Below are 16,789 nucleotides of genomic sequence, written 5' to 3' on the forward strand. Positions count from 1 at the left end.
GGTTTGTGGAAAAACCTGGGGGTTCCTCTATTTCGACCCTTCCAAGACTCAATCAGGATCACAAGTCCCAAGATTGTCAGAAGCGGAAATTTCAAGAATATTATAGCATATATTTTATTAAAGTCCTTTTAAAAAAAATTGTACTGGAAGGGTCACTAAAATGTTTCTCCCTTCTGCTTTTTCCAGGATGGGGGTCTGCCTCTTCAAGATCAGAGGATCTTTGTTTTTCTTCCCACACCCTTCTTTGTGGAAGAAAAGGGGTGAATAGGAAGATTTAAAAAAAAAAAAAAGTAAGCCTTGCACTACATTTTATTTGTTGTCCTTAAAAAAACAAAACGAAACAAAAAACATAGGGAAGTGTGGTTGGTGGACTCAGTTTAGTTCCAAGTGGAGAAATGTCCGCATCACAAAAGCCACCATTAGAACTCATCTGAGAAGGAAAGGATGAAATAGGTCTGCCGTCTCACTGCCTGGCACTCTATTTCATGCGCTGCTTGAGGGGCATGGCTAGGACAGCACGGTGGCAGCTTGCAGGGCCACAGTCCATACCACCTTTCCAGCTGATAAAACTTCACCGGCCAAGGCCATCATTTCCAGAACAAAATTACCTTAACAATAAACACGGAGTTGTCCTGTGGACTAACTGGCTAATTTGCTGTGCAGAGTTCAGTAACATGAGACAACATCTGCAATTTTGCTATCTTTTTGCAATGGTCTTACATGTGCCACCATATTTCAATAGTGTAGAATTAAGGAAAGTCATGGAAAAGTGGGGAGAAAATAAATGGCGTAGCTGGTCGACAAGCAGAATAAGATCCTACTATTGTTACCAGCTAATAGAATTAGGCTAGGTCGATATAACAAACCTATATGCATATAATAACGTAGCCCTGGGGTTTGAGAAATCCACATCCCAGAGGATGCAGTAATACTGACCTAACCCCTTGTGTAGACAGTGCTATGTTGACGGGATAGTTTCTCCCATTGACTTAGCTACTGTCTCTCTGGGAGATGGATTAACTACACTGATGAGAGAAGCTCTCCTGTCAGCATAGAAGCATCTTCCCTAAAGTGCTACAGCAATGCAGCTGCACCACTGTATGTGAAGACAAGCCCTTAGTCTCTCAAGAGACTATTTTTTTGGAGCAGAAATAAGAGGTTCTAGTCCTACCTCCCTGTGTATGATTTTATATAATAATACTTCAGTTTGTTACCAAATGGTGCCCAACAATAGGATTTTAACTCCTGTGAACCTTAGACAGGATTGGCTTGGTTCAACTTGTAAGGAGAGTATGCAATGTTCCTGGATGCCCATCTTATATCCCAAAAGCTTCACAGAAGCTGTGAATCAAGATGACATAGCAAGGAGAGATGCATAAAAAAAGACAACTAAAATCAACTAAACAGGAGTGAAATGTCTCCATATTTAGTTAAATTGCTTTGCCGAGTAAAGCTGAATATGAGGCCAGTGTGAAATCCAGAACTGTAGCAGCTGAAAATTATTAGCCAGAACCTGATGCCCTCTACTTTCTAGATAGATAGATAAGATAGAAAACATAGCTTTATTCAGGCTTAGAGCATAGACATATTAGCAAAAGCATGTGGCCCCTCTTTATACTTGGGGGAGTGTTAAATGAGGAAGAGAGGAAGAAAAGAGCAAGAGTGACATCACATAAGAGTTGGGTGAATGCACTGTTATTACTATAGCAGAAACGTACTTTAAAAATATTTTTACTTTTTTATTTTTGGGATTCCTGACTCTGTACTGTGATAGACGCAATTATTAGTTATTGAGGTGGAAGGTATGTTATGTGCAGGTGCGGGGGAGCTTTAGAGAAAAACACCAAAGAGAGATATACAATTTATATACAAAGAATTTTCGCCCCAAGGAATCTTTCATTCATCCGTCCTCAAAATATTCTCCTTGAAAACTGATCATCACTCTAAAATACATGATTACTCTAGAATTCAAAACAGACTAGAAAAACAGGTCAGTCTTTGGTAGCCTCTTCCAAGTTGTGATAAGTGCTTGGGCACCAGTAGTAACTTGGGAATTACACAATGTGTTTAGATGCTTAAGCTATGATGATTCTTCTTCATGTGCAGAGGGATATACTGATTTCCTCTTTGAGGAACGGGAAAGAAATATCACCAGAGTCAAATAGAACGGGCCTCAGGAACTGCATCTTCTTCTGAATATTTAAGAAAGATTTATGGTCAAGTGATATGTCTCACACACAACCAACTGCCTGTGACGGCAAGCACAGAGAAAGCATTCTCAGACTTTGGCACTTTTTATTATTTAGCAGGAGGAGGAGGAGTCACACTACTACTATTTGTATTATCTTAGCACCTCACAGTCCTAGTCCAGGACCCCAATTTGCTAGCTATGGTACAAACCCAGAAAAAGTTCAGCTGTCATCTAGTGTGCTTCAAATTATTCAGAACTTTAGCAATTCAATTAGTTCCGGCTAAAAAGAATGAGGTGGTTAGTAAATTTCACATCCTGCTCTGAGTTTTACAATAGTCATACATTAAATTACTGGTTCTGCATGAGGACTGTCTCTCTCTGTCACAGATCTTTAGTTCTCTCTCTTAATGCTAACAGCTGGTAGAAGAGGAAACTTCAAAGGGTCAATCTCTGAGGTCTTAGATCTTACCCAAATATCCTGCATTACAATAGTTGTACAGGAGATGTCACACCATCCAGAAAATGTCCTACTTCCTAGCGACTAACTACACATACAGGGGTGCTGGAACCATTTGTTTAGCGGTGGTGCTGAGAGACATTGAACCAAACTGTAAACTCTGTATATAATGGAAACCACTTCAAGCCAGGGCGTGCTGCAGCATCCCCACACTCCTAGTTCCAGCATCTATGGAAAAATACTACCTTGTAATTCTATTAATAGTGATAACTTTAGGAACAAATATACTCGTTGGTCATAGAGGCATAAAAAAACCTCTCACAACAACACACATCTTCCCCAGACCCTGCACTGGGTCAAATGCTGTCTGCACACAAGGCTTTCACTGAAGTCAATGGGAGCTGTGATCATGCATCCAAGCGCAGAATTTGGCCCATGATGTTGTTTTTAACTGTGTATTTACCTCTCCCCTGCTTAGAAATAAATCAAGATGCGATTTCTCTCAAACAAAATGAACCTAAATGTAAGCCATACTGTTCACAACAGGGAGGCTAGGAATTTAACTTCAGTCATATGGTCCTCTCTCTCTCTCTCTCTCTCTCTCTCTCAAACTCACAACAGTAACAGAGAGAAAAGGGAAGGAGGCTAATTAATGCACAGGATTTGGCCTACGATAGGCCTAACTAGAGTGGAATCCAGTAAGAATGACAAAAGGTGTGGGTTCCCCCTTTAAAAAACATCACTGTTGAGACATGCATGGGCACATCTAATACCAGCTCTGTTTGCTTTGAAATTAATCATTTTCCCCAAAGTTGAACGGTTCTTTTCCCCCCTCCCTTCTTTCTTGTACAGACTTAGGAGCAGCCACTCCTATTTACATTGTGCTGCTCCCAACATTTCCACCTGTCAGTCAAAGTTCCATTCCTCCATTAGAAAAGAAAAGAGAGCTTTGCACTGATCAGAAATGCTAGGGAAGGAAAGGGGGGCGGAGAGGGCAAGAGAGAGAGGCATGAGATTAGAGGGTAACAAAACTAGAAAGGAAGATAAACAGAACCAAAAAGAAAAATGTCCTTTGTTCATTTAAATGGCTTTCTGCTCCCAAGCCCTCTGCATGACTAATGCTAGGCTGTGGTGTGTAAACCTCTTGGGCACATTATACAAACAGAGCATAACTCGGCCTGAACAAACAAAGGCCTAAGCAACAGTGATTGAATTCATCTTAAAACAACAAATCAATTCTTCCCTATTAATGCCCTAAATACCAGCGTAGGAGCACTGTCCTGTTGTAATAAACAGCCATGTGTTCAATTACCGTCTGTTTTCCCAACTACTGCTCTCTTCAGTAATTACACCACGCAATGCATTCTACATTGACATTATATTAATGTGCTAGGAAGAGAGATCTTAAATACGAATTAAATCAAGGCTAAACATTTCAGAAAGCCTTGCAGAGTTGCACAAGCGCTAACAGCACATTATTTAGCAGGAAGCAAAGAGTGATTTTCTGTTCTGTCATTCTCCACTTTCCTTCCTTGATTAAATAAACAAACTAAAAAAATAAATAAATCAAGTATCAAAGAACTGTGCTGCCTCAGATGCATGTCACAGTTAACCTTACATATTAGATCTCTAGATGCCCATTTTATCTGAATGAGTTATGTGCTTATAAGCTGTGTTTCATAAATATGTGCATCTGTCACATCAGCAACAACAACAAAAACCCTCAACAACAGCCAGGTGACAACAAAAGAAAAACAGCGAACAGAAAACTTTTTGTACCAAGACAAAGGCAGAAGGATAAAGGTTCAAGAAAAGGTTTCTCACTCTTTTGCAAAACTGTCAAACAACTTCAACTGAATATTGAATAGCACACGTAAACAGACCAAACAAAAGGTATGATGAAAGATGTATTTACTTGTGCAAGGCTCCTTCCCCAACCTTTCTTTCCATTTCATATACACCCACACTGCACAGTTTGCATTGTGTTGTTAAATATCCAATAGCAACCTAGATGAAACAGTGGAAGGGTTTCTATGATGCTGTCTAGCACCAGACAGATGCTTGGCAGTGTCAATATGGTTCTTTACGTTTGGGTTGTGCCAAAGTTCTCAATAAAAATAAAATAGTAATAACAATAATAATATATTTGTTAAAAAAGATGGCAATATGAGTTAGTGCACAGATGTCCGGTACCTTCTGAAATCAATGGTGTATTTTGTTACCTGCTGGGTTTCATTTCAACAGGCCTACCTACTATCAGGGAAACATAGATAAGAAAACAGTTGCTTTCTGCCTGTGTAGTGGATTGCAACAATTTGCATAAGGAAGCAAAAACAAATTCTGGGGGTATAATGACTGTCAATTCCAGTTCTGTCAGAGCATTAGCTCATTGGCCACTGCGGTAAAGAGATTGCAGGTCTGTCTGACACACAAACAATGATAAACTTTGGAGGAGTCCATTTTAAAATAAAAATGGTCAGTGCCTCTAAATTTTTGTGTTGGAGATTTGAAATGTAGAAATTCCCACCTTTAGGTGAAAATAAAGTTTGAAAGGTTTTCAGTCTGGCTAAAATACAGTGGAACAAATCCTGCCTTCAGAACCATGTGTCTGAATCCCACAGATTTTAGAAGAGCTCCCAGGTGCCTGTAAGCCTTCTTTAGGACAAATGGTGACTTGTGCTTCTCTTCACATCAGGTCATCAAGTGCAAAAACAAATTTTTTAAAAAAACTTTTACCAGTACTTTTTTGAGATTTACTTTACTTTGATTCTCATTTGAGCTCCTCAGTTTGCCTTTATGCACATTATATAACACACAAACACACGCATATCGCAGGTTTCAGAGTAGCAGCCGTGTTAGTCTGTATCCGCAAAAAGAACAGGAGTACTTGTGGCACCTTAGAGACTAACAACAGAACACCACTAGCTGTCACCTTCAGCCCCCAACTAAGACCTCCCCAGCGCATCATTAAAGATCTACAACCTATCCTGAAAGATGATCCCTCACTCTCACAGATCTTGGGAGACAGACCAGTCCACACTTACAGACAGCCCCCCAACTTGAAGCAAATACTCACCAGCAACCACACACCACAGAACAAAAACACTAACCCAGGAACCTATCCTTGCAACAAAGCCCAATGCTAACTCTGTCCACATATCTATTCAAGTGACATCATCATAGGACCTAATCACATCAGCCAGGCCATGAGGGGCTCATTCATCTGCACATGTACCTATGTGATATATGCTATCGTGTGCCAGCAATGCCCCTCTGCCACATACATTGGCCAAACAGGACAGTCTCTATGCAAAAGAATAAGTGGACACAAATCTGACATCAGGAATCATAACATTCAAAAACCAGTAGAACACTTCAACCTCTCTGGTCACTCAGTAACAGACTTAAAGGTGGCAATCTTGCAACAGAAAAGCTTCAAAAACAGACTCCAACAAGAAACTGCTGAACTTGAATTAATATGCAAACTAGATACCATCAATTTAGGCTTGAATGGAGACTGGGAATGGCTGAGCCATTACACACATTGAATCTATTTCCCCATGTTAAGTATCCTCACACCTTCTTGCCAAACTGTCTGAAATGGGCCATCTTCATTATCACTACAAAAGTTTTTTTTTCTCCTGCTGCTAACTGCTCATCTTAATTAATTAGCCTCTTAGAGTTGGTAGGGCAACTCAAACCTTTTCATGTTCTTTGTATGTGTATATATATCTCCTTACTATATGTTCCATTCTATGCATCCAATGAAGTGGCCTGTAGTCCATCAAAGTTTATGCTCAAATAAATTTGTTAGTCTCTATGGTGCCACAAGTACTCCTGTTCTCTTTACATGCATATGGCTTGATCTTCCCGGCAGTGACACAAATAAGTTAAAACAATTAGAAGACATCATAGAAAAGTGAAAACATTCCAATCATAGCTTGTTTATAACACAGGAGATAGATATATCATGTAAAACACCCTGTCCAAAATGACAACATGCAAACAACACTGAAGTGAGATCAAAGTTAAAAACTAACAAATAATAAATATAACCAACAGCTTCAAATTTAGAGTGTTTTTACCAGGCCACTTCATTAACAAAGAAAGCAAGTGGGAGTTGCCATACTAGAGGCCTTCACATGCTTCTAGAAGATAGCTTTGTGACTAGCTCATAGCACAGACTGCTATCTAAAGCTAATCAAACAGTATGATAGGCCATCTTAATCAACTTCAAAAAGCCAATCCACATGCTCAACCCGCTTCGAGCCTCTCCTTCCCTGATCGCTCTCTCACTCATTTGGCCATATTTCCCCTCACTTATTTTCTACAAATAGTGCAGTTAAGAAAGAACGCTGGGAACTCTTCAGGTCTTGGTATTCTGGGCGCAGGTGGTAAAGAAAACTTTGAAGTGAGCTCTCCACTAACTCCAGTACTGGCCGTGCCTCCTCTGTAACCAGCTCTTATTAAAAAAAAGACCAAGCACCCACTAGAACAAAACCAAGCAGGCCTATTTAATTAGGGCAAATGCTTGATATCCACTTCTTCGCATTAAACCACACAGGCCTGGGAGGTCTGATTAATTTTAATATGCACGGTCATGACAAGCGCCTCCGGGGTAAGGAAGAAGGGAGAAAAAAACACAAACCCTGCTAGCTTGACAAATAGATTTCAGATACATGTTGTGTATGTTGCCCAGATTAGAATGTTACTATTCAGCAAGGGCTTGAACCTTTAAAATGAGGGACAAGAGGCCTGAGAAACAGGTGGCTAGCTCTCCACTCTTGAATAAATGACATCCCCCAAAAGCTGTGGCACATAAACACATAAAAAGAGCTGGCATACTCCCTTGTGTATTTTTGTATATTAACAGGCTGGGTTAGAGGCTTTTCCAACAGTGATCCATGTATTGAAATTGAAGCTCAGGAAGCTGATGGCTTTGCCAAAAATATACAAGGAAAACAGACTGCAACCCATTTAGCTGAAACATTTTGGGGCATCGGAGGCATTCAAATAAATATTTAATAGTGGGCTCTTCAATTTAGCAGAGAAAGGTATAATACAATCCAACGGCTGGAAGTTGACGCTAGACAAATTCAGATTGGAAATAGGGTGTAAATTTTTAATGGTGAGAGTAATTAACCATTGAAACTATTTACCAAGGGTCATGATGGAATCTTCATCACTGACAATTTTTAAATTGAGACTTGATGTTTTTCTAAAAGATGTGCTCTGGGAATTATTTGGGGGAAGTTCTATGGCCTGTGTTATACAGGAAGTCAGATCAGATGATCACAATGGTCCCTTCTGGCCTTGGAATCTATGAAAAAAATGGAGAGGGGGTGGATAATCCAGTGAGCTGCTGGAAATAGGAGACAGAACCATTAACTTCGTTTTGGTTAAACTTGGTTATGCTACATTGTTCAAGATGGGAACAGATAAACGAAGAGCTCTGTTGCTGCTGCTTGTTCCGTTTTGAGGGATGAGTATGTTCTGGAAAGAAATCTTAATTATGTGACCAATAAGAGTAGACTTTCATCCTAAAATAGTCCCTCTCCCCCTCCCCTTTCCTATCTCCTCCCTACAAAAGCACAAGTTTCAAGACAAACTAGAATCTTACTCAACCATAGTGGTTTCTTGTACATTTAAGATGCTACATCAGCATCTCAGATGCCTTTATCAAGTCAGAAAAAAGAGATCCAAAAGCTATGAACCTTTGAGGATCTAAGCAAGGAAGACTTGGAAGAAAAACTAAGAAAATTCTGAAAACAGCCATTGAAACTAACCATAACTATTGAGCTACACTATTAGGAAGGAATACACTTAAAAACCTAAAAGATGTCAAATAAACAAACTTCACTTTGAGTGAAGGGAGTTGGCAGGGCTTCAAACTAGGCTACCTGTGTTCTAAAGTTAAAGCACTTTTTAATGAAGATTTCAGAAACCATAGCATTTAAGGGCTTCTTTTCACACAGGCTTGTTTCACAAACTTTTTCCCCCTCATCAGTTATGTGAGTGCACATTTCCATATGGTGGTGTCTTTGAAAGAGGTAAATGGAGGTTAGATTCTGGCTTGCTCTACAAGAAGAGACACTTTTTCTGGTGACAGACTGCATAGATGAACATGTAAACCACAGTGCACTTGGAGCATCCTTCTACAGCAGCAGGAGTGTGAGGAACAAAACTTAAAAGTGCTGAGTTGAAAGGTATCCTTGTTTGTCCTTCAGTAGAACAGCATTACAAAGCCTCTTCAACATGTACTTTTGTCAGAAGGACAGTGAGGAACCAAACAAAAGAGACTCAAACCTCAGCCAATTAGAGTATCCTTAGGCTCTTCCCCAGGATCTGTTCACTTTATTTTTTTCCCACTTCATCAGATGTGATTTAAAAACAGGAATCTGCATTTCAAAGGCCTCCCTTCTTGTGCCCATTACTGTCCTGCTTTGGAATTTATGGCTTAAGAAGAGGGAGACCTCTTGATTTCTTTACAAGAGATGGTGATTAAAAGTTTGATAATATTAGGGGATATTCCGAGCTCATATTTCAGCTAGAGGGCCTGAATCCAATATGGTTCACTTTTACACACGAGAGAGCTCCTTAAACAACAGTCATTTCAATTATGACAAGAACAGGTGTTGTGATTTATAATGTAAACAAATATCAAACACAAATAGCCTTTAGGGGATGTTCAGAAGACAAAAATTATGCCCAAGGGGCCTTTTTCGTCCCTTTCTTTCCCACAAAAAAAAAATTACACATAGCATTGTAACACACACATTAATAGATGAGACTGTTATGTTCACAATGCCTATTAATGCACTACAAAAACACGTGTCCTAGTAACCCTTTAATCATATACAGACTATATATTTATTTCTATATATTATTTATTTACAATAGCATCCACAACATGCTACATATTTTCTAAACATTCCAAAGAATGATCTCTTCTCTGAGGAGCTATGGATCAACAGACAGGTAGACGGACATAAGGAGCTAAGGAGAACAACAGGCAATCAACCCAATTCACAGTAAGCAGCACAGCAGAATAAGAGGGATCTCAGTGTGGATAGAGCAGGGATCATGCAGATGAGTGAGTGTGCATGCACAAACACACACTATCTGATCGCTTAGATGGCCCCGTGGTGCTTTATTGGAACACTACAGTAATGGATATACCTTTTTACACGGAGCTCAGGGGCAGACCTCAGAGAGGTAAATGCAGAAACTGCCACAAACCAAAACTGATTAACTCAAAGAGAAGAAGAATTCTTAACAAGTTTCTGAGCTGTAAACATCAAGAAAGAGTTTTAGCCTATTGCTAAAAATGTCTTTGGTGCTGTGTTTTTTTGTTTTGTTTTTTTGCAAAAGCCCAACCATGAATTTAGAGAAAAGGCTACTACAGATTTAAAGCATTTAATTTTCCACAAATGCAGGGCCATAAATTAAAATACTGCAATCCAATCCCATTAATAGTGCAAGAAAAACCTAAGTGGCTGCTTTGGTCTTTGCTTTTCATGAACTTGTGTCAACCTCAGTGACTTCAAAGAGATTTCTATTTCATTTCTATGACTGAAGAGAACAGACAGACAGAGAGTCTCTGCCATCCTCTGATGCCTTAAGAAAATAGAAAAAAAACCCATGCCTATATCTCACTCCCCTAATGATTTTAGCTGCAAAAGGAATCCCATGGTTGATAGATGACCCTCAGGGCGAGGGCTTGAGGTCTGTCACAGTGTATAAGGCTTCTCCAAACCCACACCATTATCTTCCTTATTGTACACCAGAAATAAAAAGGGACTGACTCCTTGTCTGAAGTCTAAGTTAGAAAAGGATGGAATGGTTCATGTAAAATAACATTGTGTGACTTTGGTAATAGGTTTATGCCTTTGGGGACCTGAATGCTAAAGCAGTATATGAGGCTCTTCAACAGAATTTGAGAAGGGAAAAAGTGCACAATGCATCAATGATGAGTAAAGTTCCACTGATTTTATATTTGCTAAAACATTCCATGCCTACATGCCAAAATGCCTCATTCTTCATTGGATACTTGCGAAAGTCACGAGCAAAATGGCAGGTTCAGAAGATTAGAAATAAGGGGCGTGAGGTTTAGGACTAAGGAGAAATCACAAAAAAGCAATCCCTATACCTGTGGAAGAAAGAAAAAGCAAGCCAAACATCCAAGGAAACCGTAGATAGACTGGCTTCCCTCAGTGGGGCTTTTACAGGTGCAAATATACAACAAAGCAATACTGTACCCTAAAATATACACATTGATCTGTAGCCACAAAACACTTTCTTAAAAGGAATGATGCTACCTGCTCCTAACGACAACACACACACTGTAATATTTTTGGTAACATCATTAAAATCCATATAATTTTGAGGGTGATCAGCACGTGTACCAGCAAATACTTTTCTTTTCCATGTCTTAAATGGGTTTTGGATCAGGCCCTAAAGTTCCCACCCATCCAATATTTGTATATTGTCCCAATTTTGAAGGAGCAATCCACATCCTGTAACCCTAACATGCTAGATCTTCCAGGAACTCAACAGACATTTTGGGGCTTGCACAATGCAATGATGTTGCATCACATCATATCATACTGTCACAATGAATACAGTATCACTAGGGCCCTACCAAAGCCCTGAAAAATGTGTCACGGACCATGAAATCTGGTCTTTTGTGTGCTTTTACCCTATACTATACCAATTTCATGATGGAGACCAGCATTTCTCAAATGGGGGGGGGTGTCACAAAGTTATTTTAGGGGGGTTGTGGTATTGCCACCCTTACATCTGCGCTGCCTTCAGAGCTGAGTGGCTGGAGAATGGCAGCTGTTGGCCAGGTGCCCAGCTCGGAAGACAGAGCCCCGCCAGGAGCAGCACAGAATTTAGGGTGGCAATACCATACCGCGCCACCCTTACTTCTGTGCTGCTGCCTTCAGAGCTGGGTAGCTGGAGAGTGGCGGCTGCTAAGGGCACAGCTCTGCAGGCAGAAGCGCAGAAGTAAGGGTGGCAATACCATACCATGCCATCCTTACTGCTGCTGGCGGCGTCTCTGCCTTCAGAGGTGGGCTCCCGGCCAGCAGCCACTGCTCTCCAGCTGCCCAGCTCTGAAGGCCCCCAGCAGCAGTGAAAAAGTAAGGGTAGCAGTGCTGCAATCCCATCCCCCTACAATAACCTTGCAACCCCCTCTCCCAAAAACTCCTTTTTGGGTCAGGACCCCTATAATTACAACATTGTGAAATTTCAGATTTAAATATCTGTAATCATGAAATTTATGATTTTTAAAATCCTATGACCGTGAAATTGACCAAAATGGACTGTGAATTTGGTAGGGCCTTAAGTATCATATACCTTTATGTTCCAACATTGTAATGTTAATTTCAGGACATCATGACATGGCTTTGTGATGTGCCATTGTAAATGTTACAAAGACGTGACCTGCAGATTTGCGGGAAACAATTTAAGGTGGAAACCCTATCTCAAACTCCAGTGTTATGCACCATTAAGTGTCATTTTTATGCTAATCACCAGATACACAACACATGTCCAAAAGAATTATTCTGGAGATTTCAGTTACCCTGGTGTAAGTGAGCTAAACTGAGACATTGTGCTTTGAATGTTTCAAGTGTACTTTTTCTTTAGTTTCAAAATACATTTTCAAATGATAGAATGGATATATAAAGAAATAGAAATTCAGCTCATGTCTGAACTCAAGAAGATTAAAGGAAACTCTTTGATTAAACTATCACTAGTGCAATTGTTTCTCTTCCCAGAGAAAGAAACTAGGTATTATTATTATTTATATTACAACTGTCCCTAGCTAAAATTGCAGCATCACTGTGCAAGGTCCTGTACTTTCAAGACTAAAATTTTGTACTGAGACATAAAGCATCACCTGTTATTGAGTTATTACCTGCGTGTGTTATTAGAGATTGCCAATTGCAGCACATCTTATCCAGAGAGAAAACATGAATTTTTAATTACTTGACTAGCAACAAGCAGTAGCTGAGATTGCCATACTTAGACTGAGTCAATCAGGGCCGGCTCCAGGCACCAGCTGAGTAAGCAGGTGCCTGGGGCAGCCAAGAGGAAGGGGCGGCATGTCGGGCTCTTCGGCAGCAATTTGGCGGTGGGTCCCTCGTTCCCTCTCTGAGGGAAGAACCTGCCACCAAATTGCCGCCGAAGAAGAAAGTGGCACGGTGGAGCAGGCGCCAGTCATGGCTTCCCGCCCCCCCCTGCCGCTTGGGGCGGCAAAAACCCTGGAGCTGGCCCTGGTGTCAGTAAAACATTAGGGACACAGGATAACTGAGGTAATATATTTTATTGAACCAACTTCTGGTGGCGAGAGAGAGAAACTTTTGAGCTACATGGAGCTCTTCTTCAGTCAAGGGCTCATCTCTATCATCAACAGAAGTTGGTCCAATGAAAGATATTATCTCATCATCTTGTGTCTCTAATATCCTGGGACCAACACAGCTACAACAACACTGCATATATCAATAAAACATAACAGTAACAAAAAGATTTTCTGAAAGGGTTAACACACAAAAAGGCAGTGGTTGCAGTGGGAAGCTAATTTTTAAGAAAGACAACATTGTTTTGTGGAGAGTTTTTTTTTAAAACAACTGAAAGTGGTTTTGCCTTCCACACCCCACAAAGATAAAAATTTAATTAGCCACTTAAAAAAATTCATGCTGACTAGAGCAAAGGGGGTCGGGGAGGGCTTGCTGAGATGACATATTCCCTCCTCACCACCTTTTAATGCTCTTATGCAAGTCTAATTTTTTTTTCCTAGCCAGTTCACCTCAGTGGCCTCCTTTTGTTTGATGCCCCATTTCCCATTCTCTTCTAACTTCTCAACTTTTGTTAGTTTGCTTTTAGGGAAAAGAGGAGTGGAACAAAACAAAACAACAACCTTCTTTTCCTTTTTTATTTCTGGATGGGGAGGAAACAGAGACATGAATATGGCACCCTCATAATGATTTAACTAGGGCTTAATGAAATTTTCATCACAACCTGCTGTTCATTTTAATGGCCTTTGAAAGACAATAGAACAATGGCTAGAGGGAAGAAAAGATTTTCTGTTGCATACATTTGTAAAACCCAACATTCAGTTGCTCCCCCCTCCCTCCACTCTCCCAATCTTTTTACAAAGCTGTAGACCTTTTGTTTGTACTGTATATTTTCACTTTAGTGGACATGAGGAAATGCATAGGTGCTGTAACCATTCTCATCTCTAACTGTGGCCTTTCCTTAGTGGAGCCTCTGGAGCATGCACAACTTTCTACTCAACACTTTATTTACATGTTGCCCAGAAGTCCCTCCTCTTCCCCATCCCCTAAATAATCTGCCTCTTCTTTTCCTCACTGCCTCACACATAGCCATGATGTAGAATTCTTGCCCACTCCAAGGCACAAGGAAAGTCATGACATTGGCCATAATGTCAGCGGTAAAACAAACCAGAATGGTTCAATATGTTTAATACCTTTTTTATAAAATGGTTACGAAATAAAGCATTTGTTTCCCAGCAGACTCTTACTGGGGGCCCCTCTAAAGAGAAGACTAATTTACAGTCATGTCATGTGTACACGTGTGCGAGAGTGACTATACTTCTCTTTGCTTTTTTGTCAGTCAGTTTTCTTCAAATGTAGAAGTAGTCCTAAAAATTTCCCACAGGCACCATCAATGCACACCCAAGAACAGGATAGCTTTTGGGGAGCTCTGAGGTTGGTTTTTTTCCACTTTTAAAAACAATTGAAAAGGGATAGGCAGACACAAAGTCAGATGGTGAGTAATACTGCAAGGGAACTAGGGAATCAGTAGCAGTGGGTTCATATAAGAGCACCAAACCCCTGGAGCCATGGAATCCACAAGGTCTACCAAAACAGTTACAATAATATTTTCTGGATGGCTCAGGGGAATATAATGGAACATGGAGACTTTCATCTTTAGATCACTGGTTTAAATCCAGCCCAGATTGATAGTGATTGAAAATATTTCCCATATAACGGCTGTTCAGTGGCCTCTATGAAATGAGTTGGTGTGCTAGGGTCAGTTCCTAGAGGACAGGTGCATGGGCAGAGGGTGAACTGTGGGAGGCTACTCCCCACCCAGCCCAGCCCTTCTGCCTGAGGCCCTGCCTCTTCTGCCTGAGACCCCACTGCCTTCCCCTGCCAGAGCCCAGAGGGCCACCCCCCTGACTGTGGCCACCAGTTTCCCCTGCCGTAGCATTCCTGTCCTGGAGCACCGGGTGGGCAGTGCGGCTCCCCCAGTAAAGCCCTGGAGCGCCAGGCAGATGGGTGGTACAGCCCCCACCCCAGAGTGCCAGGCGGGCAGCACAGCCCAACCCCCCAAACTCGGGACTGCAGTGAGGGTGGGCGCCCTCCCTCGCCCCGGCCCTGAACACCAGGCAGTGCAAACACAACCCCAGCCACCTAGAGTCCGGCCTGGGGCCATGTGGGAAAGAGCCAGCGGGAAGTGGAGGTGGAGGTGGAGTAGGGGTGGAGCATGGACAGGGATGGAGCATGGGCGGGACCACACAGGGCTGTTTGGGGAGGCACAGCCTCCCCCGGCCTTTGATAGCCACTGCCCATGGACAGATAGCTCATATCTCTGGCAGTGAAACCAAGGGCAGAAAGGGCACAGAGACCCTACTGCCACCTCCTAGAGGTGGTCCCTGAATGTTAAGGGTGAGAAATTTCCAGAGCAGCACAGGAGAAACTTATATTACATCTGTTTGCACAGTATCCGTTCCATAGATAAATAAAAGGATTATATTTTAGGGCACACTTAATCCAGGACCTTTCATGATTACCAAATTCCACCTTCTGCCCTTCAAATATTGGCCCTGTCTATACAAGTTGACTTTTTTTTCAAAAGTTTGCCATCGTTGATAACACTGTTTTCAGCTCACTGGTATTAGCAATGTCAGTAGCTTTTCACCACAGTAGCAACCAGCATGTCAATTAGACCTGATTCTGAGCCAAGTTAGAAGACATTGTGCTTACAGTGCTGGCAGCAGCTAGCCCATATAAAGCAGAGTAGGGCAAAGCTGGGGAAAAAGTTTAAACAGTGCTGGTGAAATGGTGGAACACTTGTGAAAATTATCCCTAGTGTAGACAGAGCACACATTTCCATTTTGCCAGCAACAAGAGCAGGAGATGGATGGATGGATGGATATCCAAAGTTGACAGAACCTGGAGAAAAGAAAACAAAATTTTGGCCCATTTCCCAGGCCTTACCTTCTGGCTCATTTTTGATGAGCTCTTCCATTTTTCTCTGCTTTAAGGTATCTACAACATCTGCTAAGCTGCCTTTACGCCTTTCAGGAGTTCCTAGGGCTGTACTGGACAATGACTCTCCACTCTGACGCCCACCTTCTTCTGCCTTCAATGGTGAGGTAGATGAGTTGTGCGGGGCAAATGAAGACATCATTTTATTGCCATCAACTTCCTGAAAGAGGAGAGACATGAGATGAAACTTGAAAAAGAACAAAAGAGCAAAAGAAATAACCACCCTTTGTTCTTTGAGTTCATTGCTGTTCGTTTTTCTGGTGAAACCTTTAAAAAGAAATGCAATGCTTCAAAAACATCCAGAACAAAGCTTCTCGATAAAGGATAAACTAAGATTACAGGATGAAGTGAACACAGATCAGTTTGCAGGAGAGAAACATAAAATACAATTTTTCTCTAATTGAGGAGAAGTGTTGCACTCATAGGTTTTCTAATAACAATGGTATTGATTACCTTTAATTGTTTGCTCTTTTACAGCTTTCTATGTGCAATCTTCAGATTTTCCCCCTAAGATAATTAATTTCCTGCCTTTTTAAAGCACTTAATGCCATGATGGCTAGTTGCTGTTGGAAATGAAATAACAATCAGCTATTAAATCCCTGCACTATATGATTTTTTTTTCAACTCACAGTTCAAGTAGCTCTCCCATCTCTAAGGAAAGAAGCAATCATTTTACTGCTTCTAATTCATTTTCTTTTCTCCTCCTCCATCTCATACCCTCTTTTCTTTTAAAGACAGTATTTTTCACAAGGGCGGTCCTCATGACACTCACAGGTGGCACAGTGATACAACTGCACAATTTCCTAAAATACAGGCATAATCTCCCTTGCATTAAAGTCA

General features: G+C 41.1%; 1 protein-coding gene across 8 annotated transcripts in view; it reads right to left on the minus strand.

Annotated features, from left to right (window-relative positions):
* SOX5 (SRY-box transcription factor 5) overlaps window positions 1-16,789 on the minus strand; it is an 880,866-nt gene that overhangs the window by 279,398 nt on the left and 584,679 nt on the right. For all 8 annotated transcript variants that reach the window (XM_030541505.1, XM_030541513.1, XM_030541529.1 and 5 more), the window contains one exon: window positions 15,899-16,109. In XM_030541505.1, coding sequence (XP_030397365.1) covers window positions 15,899-16,109 — 211 coding nt within the window. The remainder of the gene's footprint in view (window positions 1-15,898; window positions 16,110-16,789) is intronic.

The sequence above is a fragment of the Gopherus evgoodei genome, chromosome 1 (genome assembly GCF_007399415.2).
Source record: "Gopherus evgoodei ecotype Sinaloan lineage chromosome 1, rGopEvg1_v1.p, whole genome shotgun sequence".
In the NCBI taxonomy this organism is placed as follows: domain Eukaryota; kingdom Metazoa; phylum Chordata; order Testudines; family Testudinidae; genus Gopherus; species Gopherus evgoodei.